This window comes from Pelecanus crispus, chromosome 20, assembly GCF_030463565.1.
Source record: "Pelecanus crispus isolate bPelCri1 chromosome 20, bPelCri1.pri, whole genome shotgun sequence".
Taxonomy (NCBI): Eukaryota; Metazoa; Chordata; class Aves; order Pelecaniformes; family Pelecanidae; genus Pelecanus; species Pelecanus crispus.
This window is the reverse complement of record NC_134662.1, coordinates 5,095,990-5,114,779: the sequence shown is the minus strand read 5'-3', so window position 1 is coordinate 5,114,779 and position 18,790 is coordinate 5,095,990. Positions and strand designations below refer to the sequence as shown.

The 18,790-nt window shown below is 62.9% G+C and overlaps 1 protein-coding gene across 1 annotated transcript; it reads right to left on the bottom strand.

The window, feature by feature from the left end:
- Positions 1–633: 633 nt before the first annotated feature.
- Positions 634–17,986, bottom strand: TMEM161A (transmembrane protein 161A). Its single transcript, XM_075723855.1, is given in 17 exon segments — positions 634–890; positions 1,126–1,222; positions 1,301–1,475; positions 1,677–1,790; positions 1,988–2,131; positions 2,253–2,313; positions 2,395–2,546; positions 2,869–3,025; positions 3,184–3,281; positions 3,557–3,637; positions 3,721–3,824; positions 5,263–5,311; positions 5,313–5,431; positions 5,434–5,510; positions 7,735–7,816; positions 9,046–9,138; positions 16,652–17,986. Coding segments are annotated over 17 exon segments (3,195 nt in total).
- Between the last annotated feature and the right edge of the window lie 804 nt (positions 17,987–18,790).

Here is an 18,790-nt window from a genome sequence, read left to right as displayed (position 1 = left end):
TCTAAAACAGCCAACAGCCGAGGCTGCTGGGCCTGAGGATTTCACACGAAGCAGAGGGGTGACTCTAGGAGCGCCGACCCAGCTGGCCAGAGCAGCGACCCTACAAAAATACACTCACCCTCAGCCGGTGGAGGCAAGCGCTAGGCAGAGCAAACCCCAAAGCCTGCGCTGCAAAGCCACGCTGTCGCTCCAGCCCGGCTGCGGGGTCTCCACCGCGCAAGGGCGATCCCCGCAGCGTCCTTTGCCCGGCACGCGCTGCCCGGGGCTGGCAGGAGCCGCTGCCCTCGAGAAAAACACAGCAGCAGAGCCTTGGGCGACCGCACCAGGTCAGAGCCGCGGGGCTTCAGCTCCTCCATCACCGTGCAGGGCTGGGAAGGGGAAGAGGGGCCGGAGGGACGCAGCGCGGAGCGGCGGCAGGGCGAGAGCAGGCACGGTGGTGATCGGTGGCAGGAGCAGGCGGTGCCCACGCTGGCTGGGGTGCGTAAAACCCGTCATGACGAGAGCTGGTGGCAGAAATGTCCCCACGTGCGCGTCCACGGGCACGTGCAAAGGGGGAAACCAGCCAAGGCAGGGGCAAGGGGAGCAGCAGCCGGGCACCGACTGCGCCCCGAGGCAGGTCCCAGCTCCCCCCAGTCAGGAGGCTGCCAGGTACTGGTGGAAGTAGAGGCCGAAGAGGCTGGTGACGACCTGGCAGGCGGCCACCCACCAGGTGAGGAAGGCGAAGAGTCCACGGAAGAAGAGCGGGGTGAAGATGCCACCCAAGATGCCTGTGATCTGCTCCACCACGGCACGCACGTCCTCCCCGTCCTTGCCGCCGGGATGCGGCAGCGCTGCGGTCGCTGCCGGAGGGAGGGGAGGGGGCTCCGGGTACAGCCCCCACGAGTGGTGCCCTGCGTGATGGAGGGGACGGGTCCGCAGGGGTCGGTCCCCACACTGCAGCCCCGTCCCCATGCACAGATGTGCTCGTGGCCGGGTCCCAGCACGCTCACAGCGTGCGTTAGGTTCATGCCACCTGCAAGCCATGTCTTGAGAGCCTGGGATGTGGATGCTGACAGCTTGACGATGACTTCCAGGTCTCACCCTGCCCCTCCCGTGTCCCCTGCGTCCCCCCCGCCACCTCCTTACCCAGCGTCTTGAGGAGCAGCGTGCAGTGGAGGGTGAGGATGATGGGTCCCAGGTACTGCAGGCTGACCACGGAGACGTAGCAGTAAATCCTCGTGATCTGCGGGCAGTGGAGATCAGCAGGAGGGCAGTGGCTACGCCCGGACCCCCGCTCCCACCCCGGCTCCCGCATCCGGACCTTGCGCTGGATCTCCAGGATGGCGATGCGCCCGGCTTCCTTCCTCATCTGCTCCACCCAGCGCTCGGCCAGGCCCAGGTACGCCTGGAGGTGGTGGCGGGTGACGGCCAGGCGCAAAATGCAGAGGCCGACGATGGCCCAGAGGCGCGCGGTGTTGTAGGCAGAGTCTGACATGCTGGGGCAAGAGGAGGGGGCTGTCAGGGAGATCTCAGGGTCCAGAAAACCCCTGTGCCCCAGAGAAGGTGTCTGATGGGAGAGGAGGTGGTGGTGGGGAGGGCTACTGGTGTTGGAGGAGGTGGACTGGTGCACCCGTGCCTCAGTTTCCCCTCGGAGCAAGGATGCCGGGGCACAGAGTCGGACCCGCTGCCCCACTTACATCTGCACCGTCTGCTTGCCCATGGGTGCGTGGAGCAGGAAATCCCGCGAGATGGGCTTGATCCACATCACCACCACGAGGACGGGCGCCAGGAAACTCACGTGGAGCAGGACCCTGCGGCAGAGCTGTCAGAGACCCCCACGCAGCCCGGTCCCCTCCCTCCACGGGCAGGGACCGGTCCTCACCCCTCTCCCACCACCCAACCTCGCCACCCTGCAGCCACAAAGCCGGGGCGGAGGGGGGGATCCCGGCCCCCCAGACGCCAGCACCGACCCCCTCGCCTCCTTCCCCACCCGCAGATTTCACCCAACTGGATGAGGGGCTTGTTGGCCGCCAGCCGGAGAGCGTCGAGGTGCGTCTGGGCCAGGCGCAGCCCCGGGAAGGTCAGGCAGGCGCCCAGGAAGGAGCACAGGGCCACCAGCCCCAGCTTGAAGGCCAGCTTGGCGAGGGGCAGCCTGCGGAGAGAGAAGGCAGCGTCAGGGGGGGGACCGGTCATCCCCGGAGGGGTTCCCACCCCAGATTTCCAAAAAACCTCCCCAAAACCCCGTCTCCCTCCCTGCCCTAGCACCAACTCACGTCCACTCCCAGCCCCGCTGCTTCAGGACGCTCTCCAGGTTGCTGCTGACACCGGCCAGCCCTGCGGGGAGCGACCCCCCGTCAGTGGGGGGCCCGCAGCCCCAGGGACCGCCTGCCCACCCCCCGTCCCCCCCCCACCCACCGGGCTCGAGGCCGAACTCCAGGTAGTCCTCACGGATGACCAGGGCCACCATGGCGAGGAGGAGGAAGAAGAAGGCGAAGGTGAGGCAGACGGAGCGCTCGCCCCCCTCCTCTGAGCGGAAGTAATGGCGCATCACCATAAAGAAGACCTTGCTGCGGGCGAGGGGCAGCCGTCAAGGAAACCGGGGGGCTTCGGGACCCCCCCCAAGGCCAGTGGGAGCCCGCTGCTCATTAGCGCATCGTAAACCATCCGCGTCGTTAGGCCACCGCCACCTTCTCCGCGGGGAAAGACTCTCATTAGGCACCTTTACAGTTCATCAGTGAGCGGTTTATAAATCCATAAATGTAAATTTTCCACCTCAACTGGCTTTTAAGGGGGGAAAAACCAAGGACGGCGGGTTCCCCCACCCACCCATCGGCAGCCCAGGCCCGGCGGGTAGCAGCAATCGCACCCCGAAAGCCGGCAGAAGGATACACGGAGAAGACGACCGTCAGCAGGCACCAGAGCACCCCGATGTTCGTCTCCTTCTGGGGGTCCGCCAGGCAGTAGTAGCCCTCGGTGAAGATGTACACGGCGGTGGAGTAGACGGCAAAATCCACGAACCACTGGTACTCCAGGAAATAACGCAGCACTGGTGTGACAGAGCGACCCGTCAGCACGCTGCGGGGACCCGTGGGGCGTCCCGGGCATGGCCGAGGGTCCCGGGCGATGCCGGGTGCCAGGGTCCTGCGTGCAGAAGGAGCAGCGGGCGCACGGGAAGCGTCCTGGAGCTGAGGCCGCGGGGGTTACCGAGAGCATCCACGGCGGTGACGGGGCTGGTGTCCAGGCGGAGGTCGATGTCCCGGGGCACGGAGAGGGGCTTGTCATCCGTCAGGCCGTTCATCCTCCTGCAAGGGAAACCCGGGCTGGGGACGGCAGGCAAAGAGCTGGCTCGTCCCTTGTGTCCCACGGTGCCGAAAGCCCCTCGCGTGGCGGCACGTCCCCGGCTCGGGGCTTCTCGTCGGCAGCACCGGCCCCAAGCCTGTCTGCGGCGCAGGCTGCCGGTGCCGCACCTCCCCGGGGGAGTCCCACAGCACGCCGGGCCGACTCCCATTAGCATCAACGCAAAATATTTATCATTTTAAGTCCCTCCTGCCCGCCGGAGCCACGGGCGCGAGCTGACCTGTCCCGCTTGGCCTTGGGGCGCTGCTTGCCTGCCAGGGCGCAGAGCTCCTCGTCCGAGGGGTGCTTGTAGCGGTGCAGACTGGAAGGGAGCAGTCGGGCGTCAGCGGCGCCGGGTGTCCCCGAGGCCCCGGGGGAACGAGCAGGGAGGGACGGGCCACGTACCTGCCGTTGCAGAGCAGCCAGCGAGCGAAGGAGCAGTGCGGGGCCATCTTCTGCATGATGCTGGCTGCCAGCAGGCTCACCACCACCTGCACCCCCATCACCGCCTGCGCCGGGGACACCCTCAGGGGTCGACCCCGGCACTCGAGCTCCCGGAGCTGGGGAGCCCCCCGCCAGCCTGCAGTGCCGGGGCTGTCTGCGTCCCCCAGGCCCTCTCCCTGCTATGGGACACCCTGGGCAGGCACCCTCCGGGCATGTACCCCCCCAGGCATGCACCCTCTGGGCATGTACCCCCCCAAGGACACCCTGGGCAGGCACCCTCCAGGCATGTACCCCCCGGGGCATGCACCCTCTGGGCACGTACCCCCCCCAGGACACCCCAGGCAGGCACCCTCCAGGCATGTACCCCCCCTGGGCATGCACCCTCTGGGCACGTACCCCCCCAGAACACCCCGGGCAGGCACCCTCTGGGCACGCACCCCCCCCAGAACACCCCAGGCAGGCACCCTCCAGGCATGTACCCCCCTGGGCATGCACGCTTTGGGCACGTACCCCCCCAGGACACCCCGGGTGTGCAGACCTCGTCATGCACCCTCCAGGCAGGCACTTTCCGAGCATGCACCCCCCCCCGGGTGGGCACCCCTGGCACCCTCTGGGCAGGCACCCCCCGAGACAGCCTGGGTATGCATCCCTGGGGGTGTGCACACCCCTGGGGCCCCCCGGGCGTGCACCCCCCGGGCATGCAACCCCCCAGGACAGCCTGGGCGTGCACCCCTGGGGGTGTGCAGTGCACACCCCTGGGACCCCCCGGGCGTGCACACTTGGTCATGCACCCCCGGGCATGCACCCCCTGGGACAGCTTTGGCACACACCCCACTGGGCATGCACCCTCCTAGGAATGCACCCCCCGGGACAGCTTGGGCATGCACCCCTCCGGGCCTGCACCCTCCTAGGCATGCACCCCCCGGGCATGCACCCCTCGGGACAGCTTGGGCATGCACCCCCCGGGCAGGCACCCCCCGGGACAGCTTGGGCATGCACCCCCCGGGCATGCACCCTCCTAGGAATGCACCCCCCGGGCATGCACGCCTCGGGCATGCACCCCCCGGGACAGCTTGGGCATGCACCCTCCTAGGAATGCACCCCCCGGGCATGCACCCCTCGGGCATGCACCCCCCGGGTCAGCTTGGGCATGCACCCCTCGGGCATGCACCCTCCTAGGAATGCACCCCTCGGGCATGCACCCCCCGGGCATGCACCCCCCGGGTCAGCTTGGGCATGCACCCCTCGGGCATGCACCCTCCTAGGAATGCACCCCTCGGGCATGCACCCCCCGGGCATGCACCCTCCTAGGAATGCACCCCTCGGGCATGCCCCCCCCGGGACAGCTTGGGCATGCACCCCCCGGGCATGCACCCCCCTAGGAATGCACCCCCCGGGCAGGCACCCCCCGGGTCAGCTTGGGCAGGCACCCCCGTGCATGCACCCTCGGCCATGCACCCTCGGCCATGCACCCCCGTGCATGCACCCCCGGCCCGCGCTCACCATGCCGGGGTCAGTGCAAAGGCGGCCGCAGGAAGCTTGCCCACCGCCCTCCCGCTGATTGGCAGCTTCTCCACCAATGGAGAGGCGGCACTGGGCGGGGGCGGGCCCTTCGCGGCGCGCGGTTCCGCGGGCGCTGCCTCCTGGGAGCCGCGGCCCCCCCCGCCCCCGTCCCCTAGGTCGCGGGTTCGAGCCCCGCCTGCGCCGTGCGGGACAGCGGCACAGCCCCAGCAGCGGCCGCATGTACGTACATAAATTAAATCATATGCATGTATATGCCTGCACCCACTATGTGCATATGTGCGCACGTATGGGTGTGTGTTTGCACCCAAAGGGCCCCTTCAGGCTGAGGCTGTGCGATAGCCGCCCCTGCATGCAGCCCCTGGGCGCTGTGTTTCGGGGCAAAGGAGGGCACAGGGGTTTGGGCAGGGGCGGCTGGACCCCCGTGGCCTCCCCGTCCTCCTCCACCCTGGGCCTGGGGCTGGCTGAGCTGGGACCTTCCCCTCCCCAGGACCCTCGGTGGAGCAACGATGGCTGTAAGCATCTCGCCCACCGTGTCCTTCTGCCCACGTCTTCCCTGCAAGACAAACGGGCTCCTCTCCCGCATTTATCCCCGCTTGCTCCCGGCTGCATCCCCCTGTGAGCACGGGAGGAGCCGAAGGTGGCCGAGGCCAGGGCAGAGCCCGCTGGGTGCAGCTCGTCCAGGCTGACGGTGGGTAAGGGGCTTCAGGGCCAGCCACGACGCCAGCGCCTGCGTCACGGCGGGGGGCTGCAGGCGTTTCAGCCGAGCTCGGGGTTCTTTAGGGCTGTGACGGCCCTGCCCTGCAAGAAGCACCCGCTCACCCTGGCGGGGGGCTGCGTGGGTGCTGGTGGGTGCCCTGGTCCAGGCAGGTGCCGGTGGCCCCGAGGGGTTGCCATGGATATCGATCTCCCAGGCGACCGGATGCGCTTCCCGCTAGATGTCGCTTCCGCCCGTGCCCCGAGCGTCCCCCGCGGGTTGGGGTCCCCAGGTTTGGGGGGTGCCACCCCACACCACCCCCCCCGGCACCCCCAAGGCCGCCTGGGCGTGCAGCCCCCAGTGTGCCCCCGCACCAGCTTTGGCCAGGAGCTGAGCAGCCCCTCCGCCGACGGGGGGAGAACTCGGGGGCTGCGATCCCAAACCTCCTCCCAGCCTGCCCCAAGGGGCCTGATCCTGGCTACCAGGTGCCCCCGGCTGCGAGCCGAGCCAGGGTTGGGGCGAGCAGCAGCTCCATCCCCGTGTCCTGGCCCCCCAGAACCCCCAGGCCCCCGCAGCCCTTGCGCCGGGCAGCAGCACTGGCCGCGGGGTCTGCACAAACCGGTGGCTGCGCGTCTCTGGAACGAATGCAGGGCCCCAGGACCCTCGCAGCCCCCACGGCGTCGGCTTTCAGCTCCGCCGAGACAGAAAAATAGGAGGGAAAGGTGGAAGATGGATGCTCGGAGCACCCCCAGCCCGGCCACCCTCCCCCAGGACACAAAAGCCCCTTTGAGGACTGATTTTACACCGCTCCTGCAGAGCTGCCGGAATTAGCATCAGCAAAGGGAGCTGCCATGCCGCTGTCGGTGCTGCTGTAAAGTCACTGAATTAACGGGGCGCCCCGGCCCTGTGCCCGGTGAGGTGGGGCCAGGCCCAGCGCGGTCCCCGTACGCGCCGGGGGATGTTTCCTCGAGGGGCTGGGGCTTGGCAGCCACGCGGCACCCGCCGAGCCGGAGCCCATCCCCGGACAGCCGAGCTCCTGCCGGCCCCGCAGTGGGGGGACCCCATGGGCGCCGTGGCCAGGGACCAGCTCGGGGACTTTCCGCCTCCGGATGATGCTGGGGGCAGCTGGCGGAGCGGGAGCCGGTCTGTGCCCGTTCCCCCCGCAGAAGTTTCCCATTTCGCACAAAGACGGCGGCGGGCGGCGGTGGGCATTGTCCGGGCTGCATCGCATTACCCAGGGCTCCCGGAGAAATCACTTGTATTTCACGCTCCATTGAGCAGCTGCCTGTATATATTTTCTGTGTTGCACTTTTAGCATGACAAAAGGAGAGGGCCTGTGAACTCCTTGCTCTTCAGACCTCTCCGACACATCCCCTGAGCGGAGCCCCCCTCGGTTAGCATAACAAACTGCCACGCTCCCTCCGACGTGCTCCGGCTCCCTCCCGGCCCTTTCCCTGGGGTAATTTAATGTATAGCTCAATATTTGGGCGTCTGGGTCGCTGGCGGCGGCGGGCGGGCAGGCGAGCGCGTGCTGCGGGGGTTCGGAGGCAGGGATTGCGGCGAGGACGTCCTTCTGACGCAGCCGTAGGGGAGCCGGCCAGGCCCCACGTCACCCACGCTGTGTTTAACTGGTCACCAGAAACACTGGTGGGACCCCGCAGCCCTCCCTGGGGAGGGGACTGAGCAGCGGCAGCCCCGGCTGGACCCGGCACCGGCTCCGGCACCCCGATGCCGAGCGAGCAACCGGAGTCACCAACCTCTGCGGCGACGCTGCGCATCGTCCCCTGTCTGCTCCTGGAGCTGCAGGTCTCCAGGCTCTGGTTTTGCCTTGAAATTTGACTTAAAGACGGAAAAACGGGGGCTGCAGGGCTGGGGTGAGCCTCAGGACCCGTGGCACCAGTTGGGGCTGGAGCAACCAGTCAGTGCACTGGGAGCTGGTGGTGCTGGCTGGGTGTTTGTCCCTCCCGGGTCCCCGTTTGCACAACCTGTCCCACCCGTCCCCCATCAGGGCCACCCCCGGGTGAGGTGAGACGTGCCCATCCCCACGCCAGCCAAGCCCGAAGCCGGGCTGCTCCTGCCTCCCCCCAAGCCCCAAAGGGACGCGACATCGTCCCCTCTGGGGCTGGGACCCCCTCGGGGCACCCCTCGCCTCCCGCTGCGGGGAAGGAGAGGGCTGGTGAGATAAAAGCCAGACCCACTGGAAAGGAAACATCCCCTGCACACGGGGTCTTGCAGGGATTTGGGGCGTCCCGCAAGAAAAAGGGGCAAAATCCTGCTCAAGCAGCAGCGGCGCGAGGGAGACCAGGCTGCGACACGGCTGGGGGCTTCGAACACCTTTAATGCGCGTGAATTTTTTTTTTTCCCTTTCACCTCGTCAAGCTGCAGACCTCGTCCTCGATCCCGTGGGATCCCGCCCACGCTTCAAACCAAGCCTCGGCTTTCCTCCAGCCTTTCTTGGTCACCTGGACCCCACGGCGTCCGCTCTTGTCAGCTGTTAATGGGAGAAACTGGTGTGAGCCCAGTCCCAGCCCGGTGAGAACCGAGGCCGAGTCCCCGTGGGACGGCCGGGTGACGTGTCACCGCCACGCCAACTCGCTGCCCGGATAATTTCTGCCATCCCTACAACCGCAGTCCCCATCCCGCCATGCACCTGGGGACATTTCTAATGGTGTCTGGCAGTGGGGACAGGCAGGGGTTGGGGGTCAGTGTGGATTTAAGTGGCTGGTGGCCCCTTGGGACATCTTGAAAGAGGGCACATGACAGCAGGAGCAGGAAAAACCATGTTGCTGCCGGTGTCTAATGGGGAGAAGAGCTCCCACCTGGGCAGGAGAGGGAGTTGTGTCCTGCAAAACTCATGCAAGACCTTTAAGATGATGCTCCCAAAGCACCGAGAGCTTGGGGGGGACCGGAGCGCTGCTGTGGGGTTCACGGGGTCCCCACCTCCCGCTCCGTTCCCGCTGGCTGCTCCAAAAAATCCTCACCGAGAGCCGCGCTTTGTGCCAGGTCTCCTGTGAACAGGCTGACCCTCACGCCGTCCCCGGGGCACGCGGTGGCCCCTCTTCACTCACGTCCTTCTTGCTGTCGGTCGCTTGCGGGGGGTCCCAATGCCTCGACCGTGGGGTGCGGTCAGCAGAGCCCCCGGCGCGCTGCCGGGCAGCTGCCTGCAGATGAACACACATGGCGTTAGCCGCTGCCTGCACCGGGGCTGCCACGCCGCGTCGTGGTGCATGCGCCCTTCCCCTAATTCCAGCTTCCTCCCGCATTTTCCCCGTCCTCCCCACGGCTGCGTCCCCCCCAGCCTTTCCCTTACGCAGCTTTGCAGGGCCTGAGCCCGAATTCGCTCATTAACTGGCCGTCGGGGCATCCTTGTGCTCTCCCTTCATGTTCAGCCTTCGGCGTTGCTTTATGGGGTGCTAAAGCTGCGCTGACAAGTGCTGCGTGGCATAAATCCCCAAGAAGGGCCTGTTCTTGCTGCCTCACCCAGCCCCGCTCCCCCACGAGTGGGGACTCAGCGCAGGCTGATCGGGGGGGGCTCCTCCCCCCGAGCCCCTCCGATCCCGCGCGCACGCGTGCCCGTGGGGATGCACACGGGGCCGTGCGTCCCCACGCGTGCGCACGGATGCCCACGCAGGGCTGGGGAAGGCGTGAGCGCGTTTGCACGTGCTGAGAGACCGCCTGATGCTCCAGCAGGAATACTGCGCTTGGAAAAAGCTCCTTCTCGATGCTTTTATGCTTGGGCTTTGCCAGAGCGCGCCTGGGCTCTCCCTCCAGGGTGCTGCAAAGCTGCCGGGGCGCAGGGAGGATGCTCGCTGCTGGAGGGCTCCCCTGCAAAGCCAGGCTCCCTGCAAACCCAGCCTTTCCCACCACAATCCCACGTCAAACGCTCTTCCCGGATCGCCCTCGCCCCTTGCCTGCGCTGACAATACCACGTCTGTGCCCCATCTCAAAGCAGCCTTGTCCGGGGGATGCAGATGCCCTGGATCCCCCTCCCCGGGGGCGGATGCGTCGCTTCCCCGGAGCTTGGGGTTCACAGTGGCGCTTGCTCGGCCTCCCTGCAGCCGAGGGGCTCCTGTCTGCCCCCCACCTCCCCTGTCTCGTGGGGTGAGACCACTCGAGCCGAGGATCCGTGCAGCACCTGGCGCCAGGACGGCCAGGGCCGGGATGAGGATCTCAGCAGCTCGTGCGGTGCGATGGGAACGGGAAGGGCTGGATCTCACTGCTGCACGCGGTGTGGAATTAATGAATTAACCGAGGTGTGTTTTGGGCAGGAAAAACGAGTATTTCTTATTTATTGACATGCTCAGCTAATTTCTCTATTCCCTGATGAACTGACCAAGCAGAGCTGCTTACGGGGCACAAAGCAACCTGTCCGGATGCTCCCCCCCGACCTTCGCCGAGGCGCAGCGAGAGCCACCGGCATCTTCTCCCTGCTCCAACCTGGGGACAAGACACAAGTGCCCCCCCGGAGCCCTGGGGCAATTTGTTGGCCCAAACCTGGGTTTGTGGCACGGTTCAGCACCGCTGGGGCAACTGCCTGGGGGGGGAGAACCCCCTGAGATGTGGCTGTGGTGTGGGAACCGGGGTGCCCGGGGGGGCTGCGCTCCCTCCTCCCCCGGCTGCCCTGCCCTCACCAGGCTGGGAACAGCTTGAGTGTCCAGGCAAGGAATTCATTTAAATAAATTTCCATAGGGATTAATTTCATCCCTTCTCCAGCAGCGTGGCGGAGGCGAGCGCGTGTGTGTGTGTGCGTGCATGAGCAAAGCTGAGCCTGTTTTGGGGGAGCTGAGGAGACAAGGAGGATGGGGGCACCATCCTCTCCCCGCAGCCCCTTCCACCCTCGCTGCCCTTCATCCCTCCGTTCCCAGCTGCGGGAAGGATTTGGCCCCCTCCTCGCCTGCACGCGAGCCCTGCCCAGCGGGGACTCGGTGCCAGAGATGCTGGTCCCAAGCAGAGGGGATCATCCAGCCCCAAAATTTCAAAACTTTCCACGCAGAGCTACAGTGAGCCAAAAGACAGCGTCGAGTGGCTCGAAATACCATCAGGGGGAGAGATTTGGGCTGTGCAAGCCAGTGGGAAGAAAATCCATGGGATTTGCCATGATTGAAAGCCCTCGGATGCCCCCCTGACCAGGAGCCTTGTCCTGGCTTCGCCCCGGCGTGGGGTTGCCCTGGGGATGCCTGACCCGGGTCCTTCTGCACCAAAAATCTGCATTTTGTTTTTTGGTGCTCCCCGAGCAGCGCTCCGGGACCCCGGACACAAAACCGCGACGGGGCCGGGAGGCGGTGGGACGCGGCAGGGGCTCCTCCGTCCGCGCCGGTGGGCTGCGGCACGGGGGAGCGCCGGTGCGGGGCGGGGGGCGTGCGTGGGGATGCCACCAGCGATTCTCGCTGCTCAACGCTCCCGCGCCGCTGAGGAATTCAGCCCACAGGTCCCTGCGAGCTCTGCTCACCCGCAGCCCCGGCAGCCTCCCCCACCGCGGACGGGGATATCCAGGGCTGGGAAAAATACTCCTGGAGCAGCCACACAGTCTGGATGCTTGGAAATCCCAGGAGCTGATAATGCCATGATGTTTTTCGGCTTTTCCAGCCCTCCCCAGGACCCCCGGCGCAGGGGACGCCCTTTCGGCGAGGAGAAATGATAATCCCCCTCCCATTAAACGAGTGCAAGAGCATCTAAATGACAGATGCAGGGTTTTTTTCCGTTCTGCTTAGGATTTGGGATTCAAAGTGCACGGCGGATTCGAATAACCGGGGTAAATAAATCAGGGCTAGTGAACACTTGGAAGCAAGCAGAGCGATAGCTATTTTTGGCTGTCAAATTTGGGAGGTTTTAAGGCTCCTTCAGGGCACAAACTGCTGCAAGAATTCGTTACCGCTGCAGCAAAATAAAAGCGTGGCGAGGAAGGAGAGTTTCCTTTCTCTTCCCGGGGAGATGGAGACGGGCAAAGCCAGCAATGCCAGGTCTGCCAGGGGTCTGGCACCCACAGAAACGCTGATTTTAGGCTCTGGGGTGGAAAATGGAGACCCTGGGTGATTCCTGGAGGGAATGTCCCCATGGAGGGTCCGTCCCAGGAACCTGCCATCGCTCCCAAGCGGAACTTTTTTCCACTGAGGATGGATACATCAGAATTAAACCCATTTCTTTGAAGATGCCAAGTGGAACACAGAACATCGCCGGGATTTTTTTTTTTAACTAAAAAATACCATTTCCATTTGGATTTTTTGCAGGAATCCCAATTTTTAAGTGCCTCACATGCCCCTTTGGAAGAGCGAGGCTGCTGGAAGGGCTTTCTCACCATGCCGTGCCAGCCCCCACCAACTCGGGCTCCAAAGCACCCGCCCCCCGTTTGGTTTGGTGCTGCAGCACCCACCGGCACCCAGCACTGTCCGGGCGTCCTGCGCCTCGTTTCCTTGAGTTCATTAAGGCAGGAAAGCAGGGATGGAAGGAAAGCCCGCAGCCCCGCCGGCGGCTGGGCTCATTAGAGCAGTGTCGGAAGCCTGGGCTGCCCCGCGTCTGGGCACGGCTCTGCCTTGAAACCCCAAAAGCTCCAGAGCCGGGCTTGCAGGGGATGGAGAGCAGCTTTTTTGGGGCGCACAGCGCGCCCCAGGCCCCCCTTTTTTGCAAGAAGAGGCTCTGCACGCTGCAGACCTCCTGTTCCCAGGTAACCCGCCCTTGCTTTGTGTCCCCAGCCTGGCTGGGAGCCCGGAACAGGCACCCGTGGGCCATCCCAGGGCGGGCAGCCCCCATGGGTGCTGGGGACCCGGCCCACGGGACAGTGGCCACGTAAGATGAGCTGAATTACAGTTTAAGGCAAAGCTCAGCATCAGCATGGAGGTTCTCTGCTCTTTACCATGGAAACAAGCGTTGCTAAGGGATTGCTTAATAGGGAGTAAAATATTCTAAAAACCTAAGTTTATGCGGCAGCAGGATTGAACCCCCAGTCCTGGCGGGTGCATGGGGCTGTCGGCGCTGCCCTCGCAGCAGCTCCCACGGGCAGGCGAAAGCTCCAGTTCTCCATCCGTACGGAGAAACCCCTGGCACAGGGAGAACGGGGCACAGGGTGCTGGGTGATTTGGGGTGGGCACGGGCTCCCCGGCAGCGTTGGCACGGTCCTGGGGGTGCTCTGGCACAGAGCTGGGGATGTCAGGTCTGCCACCCTTTAAAACAAGCAGATATGTTATTAATCAGACTCACCAAAGGGTCCCCGAGGGATAAAGACACCAGCGCTGCTCCCTCGGGGTGGGTGCAATGCTGGGCTCTTGCACGGTGCCTCAGTTTCCTTTCTTGCATGAGCAAGGCGGCTGCTGCCGTCAGCACCGCTTCTCCTGGCAGCCTCCGTGGGCACGCCGAGCCGGCGGTACCCGCTTAACTTTACCAATTTTATGGGCATGAGGAAAGGGGCTGGCGGGGGGGGGCAGGGAATAATACGGGCAGGGGCCACCTCTGACCTTGACCCCCGTCCTGGTTCCCCGCGGCAGCTGGGCCGTCGCGCCTCCGCCGACAGCTCAATGGGCGCTTTGTCTGCGCTCGCCGGCCCCGCGCAGCCCCGTCGCCCCCAATAATATTTATGGAGTCGGCGGTCACCTTCTCCCCTGCTCCCTGCATCTCAATAACAGCCGGGCGGGTGAGATCCAGGGAATCTGGGAATTTATAGTCCGGAGAGTTGCTGCTCTTTAGCCCTGTGGGGTGCGGAGTGGCGGATCCTGCCCCTCGGATGCTCGTGTGCATGAATAACGCACCCCGGCTTGGTTTCGGGTACTGTTCACAGCCCTCGAGTCTTTTTTTTTTTTTTTTCCCCCTTAAAAAATGCCTGTTTAAAAGCAAACAGGTGGGGGAATTTTCTCGCTTTTCCCAAGTCTTGCAAAGCCGCGCTGCTCCCAAACCAGTTGGGGGGGGGGGGGGGAAGGTGATGAAAACGCGCTGCTGATTTATTTTACTGCGTTTTTGCTCGCTGCCCAATTCCGCCATCAGTTAAAACAATCGAAAGCTCCTTTCCAAAGCTCCAGCGAAGAATATTTTAAGATCCTTCTGTTGGAGATGCTGCGGGTGGGTGCACCCGGTACCCCCAGGTGTGGGGGGATTCGGGTCTGCCCTGAGCCCATCGGAGTCCCCAGGAAGATCCCTCAGCATCCCGGGCTCCAAAGCAGAGGATTTAAGCAAAGGTGCTTGTTCAGGAAGGGTTTCGACCAGGGAAACCTTAACATTTGGGGAAGAAAGAGGAGGATCGATGAAGGCCATTTTGCTGGGATTTGGAAAATCCTGGTAAAGGGTAACTTCTCCCTGATGGGTGATTTGGGGTACGAAGGGACCGGGCGTGAATCCAAGTTCTTGCAGAGTTATTTCAAACGCTACCGAAACAGGGCTGAGGCAGGGGATCGCTGCGGGTGGGAAATCGGGCTAATGTGGGCTGGTTTGGTTGCTCCCAGATGCTCCAGCTGCGCAGAAATGGGTCAACTGAGTCGGATGCTAGCGCCGCTATTCCCACATGGAGAAGAGTGGGAGCCTCTCGCCGTGGATCAGATGCTGAGTGATGGGGGACTGCCAAGGCTCACGTCCTTCCCCGCTTCCTGGGGGAAGAAAACAGCCCAGAAAGGATCCAGCAAATCCCCCAAATGACGCACCGGACACCCAGGGCCTGACAGCGATGGCTCTTCCAAGAGCCGGGCCGGATCTTCGGGTCCCTGAATACCGCCCGCGACGTCGAGTTGCTCCCACGCGCCATCCCCAAAGGCATGTGCTGCCCCGTCCGGCAGAAACTGCATCTTTGAGGCTGTTTCACCGGACCCTGGGAGATGTTCCAGGAGCTGGCCATGGGAAAAAGCTGGTCCTTTCCCAGATTCGCTGTCGTCTTCTGATAAATCCTCCAGTTTGGAGCAAACCGGCTCCGGGCTGATCCCAGTACCGAGCAGAGCAATCCTCCAGTGCCGACGGGCATTTCTGTGCTGGTTTGGTGCTTCCTTCTGTTAACTGAGCTGGGAGGTAACGGGCAGAAAGATGCTGGGTATGTCCACAAGCCTCCCTCTATGGAAAATCCTCTTTTTGGGCTGTTTAAACCAGGGCTGTGGGTACCGCTGTGCTTCAAGCAGGCTTTTCCCTGGGACTGGGGCGGGGGGTGGCCCATCCTGACCCCCAGACACCACACAGGAGAGAGGAGGAGGAGGAGGAAGGATGCTGGGGAAAGCGGAGCCGTGGTTTCCACGCATGCTGAGCTCCTTTATAGCCGAGCCATCAAGGGAACGCTACAACCTTGTCCCCCCGTCCCCGCTGCACCGGGGCACGCCGGGGAAACACAAGCATCCCCCAGCACCACCCCCTGACCCGGCTTGAGCCGGGGCAGCTTCCAGCCTGTTCAAAAGGGAAAACCGATTTATTTATCTCCCCCTCCGCTGGATGCGGGTCAGGAGGCGCCGGGGAGCATCCTGCCGATGCTCGACGCCGAGCCGCGTCTGCGCAACCCCGAGTCGCCGAGGCCACGGCGCAGGGGCTGGTCCTCGCTGCGCCGCAGAGCATCGCCCGCCAGCCTCGTGCGCACGTGGCTGCTTCCCCTTCCCCTTCCCCTTCCCCTTCCCCTTCCCCTTCCCCTTCCCCTTCCCCTTCCCCAGGGCTCGTTCAGGACAATGCTGCGTGACACCGGCCCTCGAGCGCTGGCGGCTGGAGATGAATCTGGAGCGTCACCTCCCGCCACCGCCCTCATTCCCAGCCTGCGGAGCGGATGCGTGGGAGATAACACGCCCCTGCGAAGAGCGGGGCGAGCAGAGGAAGACGGGAAAGGGAACGTCCTGGGAGGCAAATATAAACTGATTTTTAGTGAAGCCGGAGCGCCAGAGCTCCTTTACGCAAGGGGTTTGTGTTGCTCTCCACGCAGGGCAAGAGCAGCCGGGTGCTGCCCGGGCCAGGGGAGGATGTTTTCCGGAGATGCCTCGGACACGGCGGGTTTAGTCCGGGTGGGAAATGGGGGTTTCGCTGCAAGAGGAGGATTTGGGAGGGTGGCTGGGGCACCGGGAGAGCGGGGGGCAGCTTGGCGGGGGGTGCCCAAGCAACGGCTGCCCCCAAGCCGCAAACCCAGCGGGACAGGGTCTGCCCGCAGCCCCTCGCCAGCCCCAGGCTCCCTTCCCGACAGCGCCACGGGGAGAGCCGAGGCCGGCGCAGCCCTCCCGGGAGCGAGCTACCGGCGGGCGGGTGGGCGACGGAGGGTGGCTGTAACAAGCATCATTGCCGGCTTGCTGAGCTAGGCATAATTGTTGCAAAACCGCCGCGCACATGCTGAGCTTCATAATTATCAGGCTTGTCTGCCAGCCTCTCCCTTCCCCCAGCACAACGGCACACTTGATTATGATTATGGTGGCTAATTTTGTCTGGTGCATCTTAGGCATATGGGCCCCCACCTGCTCTGAATATGCAAACGCCGCTGATTTGCTCCTCAGCGGCCGCTCTGAGCCGGGGCCGTGGGCAGGCGGGGAGGGGGAACCTGCCCGGCGCCGCGAACAAAGAAACCCCACGCGGCAGCGCGGGCACAAAGAGCCACCGGCACCGGAGCTGCCCACGGCACGGCACGGCACGGCACGGCACGGCACAGCGGTGCCCGCGCTTGGCGAGGCCTCCGGGTTTGTTTCCCATGGGCGAGATGGAGCATCTGCGAGCAGCGAAAGCGCGTGGTGTGGCGTGCACGTATACCATGGCGTGCACGTATAGTGTGGCGTGCACATATACCATGGCGTGCACATATACCATGGCGTGCACATATAGTGTGGTGTGCACATATAGTGTGGCGTGCACATGTAGTGTGGCATGCACATATAGTGTGTCGTGCACATATACCATGGCGTGCACATATACCGTGGCATGCACATATAGTGTGGTGTGCACATATAGTGTGGCGTGCACATATAGCGTGTCATGCACGTATACCGTGGCATGCACGTATAGTGTGTCGTGCACGTATAGTGTGTCGTGCACATATACCGTGGTGTGCGCATATACCATGGCGTGCACATATAGTGTGTCGTGCACATATAGTATGTCGTGCACATGTACCATGGCGTGCACATATAGTGTGGCGTGCACATATAGTGTGGCGTGCACATATACCGTGGCATGCACATATACCGTGGCATGCACATATAGCGTGGCGTGCACGTATACCGTGGCATGCACGTATAGTGTGTCGTGCACGTATAGTGTGTCGTGCACGTATAGTGTGTCGTGCACATATACCATGGCATGCACATATACCGTGGTGTGCACATATAGTGTGTCGTGCACATATAGTATGTCGTGCACATGTACCATGGCATGCACATATAGTGTGTCGTGCACATATAGTGTGGCGTGCACATATACCGTGGTGTGCACATATACCGTGGCGTTCACATATACCATGGCATGCACATATACCGTGGCATGCACATATAGTGTGGTGTGCACATATAGTGTGGCATGCACGTATACCGTGGCATGCACGTATAGTGTGTCGTGCACGTATAGTGTGTCATGCACATATACCATGGCATGCACATATACCGTGGTGTGCACATATAGTGTGGCGTGCACATATAGTGTGTCGTGCACGTATAGTGTGTCGTGCACATATACCGTGGTGTGCGCATATACCATGGCGTGCACATATAGTGTGTCGTGCACATATAGTATGTCGTGCACATGTACCATGGCGTGCACATATAGTGTGGCGTTCACATATACCATGACATGCACATATACCATGGCGTACACATATAGTGTGTCGTACACATATACCGTGGCGTGCACATATAGTGTGTTGTGCACATATAGTGTGTCGTGCACATATACCGTGGTGTGCGCATATACCATGGCGTGCACATATAGTGTGTCGTGCACATATACCATGGCGTGCACATATACCATGGCGTGCACATATAGTGTGTCGTGCACATATACCATGGCGTGCACATATAGTGTGTCGTGCACATATACCGTGGCGTGCACATATACCATGGCGTGCACATATAGTGTGGCGTGCACATATACCATGGCGTGCACATGCACCCCCCTATGCAATCAACACCCTATGGACAACCCCTGCCATGCAACCCCCGGCGTTTGCCTGCTTCCGCCTGCCTTTCCCGCACCGCCGTTGGATGCATCCGCACCCCGCAGCCTTGCAGAACCTTCCCTGCCCACCACAACGTATTGTTTTGCGAAACGTACGAGCGGGGTTTTGCTCGCGTGTCGGGAACGCTCATAAAAGCATCCACGCGACGGTGAAGGGCAGCTGAGGTGGTCTCACGTCTGCCTCGCCGGGACCGCTGTCAGAGGGGCTTTGCCATGCTAATGGATAATTAGATAGGCAGACAGACTGACAAGGATCCAGATGGATGGATAGATGCCACAAGGATCTGGTGACACATAAATAGGCAGATGCTAATGGGCAGCGCAAACAACAGCTTAGACTCCTGCTAATTCCCACTGTAATTTTTAAGCTCTCTCCATCCTCCCCCTTTTCCCCCCCCTCTCCCCCAATGCAGAGCTCTCACCAGTGCATCCATCACTTACATATATTTTTTTTTTTTTTTTTTTTGCACAGAAGTAGCGTAAATGGTTTGTAAGGGCTCTAAGGAATAACAAGTAGCAGCGAGCTGAGGTGGGCGTCGTGCGGGGGCTCGGGGAGGTGAAACCCTTGGGGTTACCCTGGGACCGGCCAGAGCCAGGCTCGGCTGTCGGGGCGTCTCCATCCCTCCTTCCCCAGCGCTGCCGCCACCTCCCCGACACTGATTTATTTTTCAATTAAAAAAAAAAAAAAAAAGAAAAAAAGAAAAAAAGGTTTCTCCCTTTTCT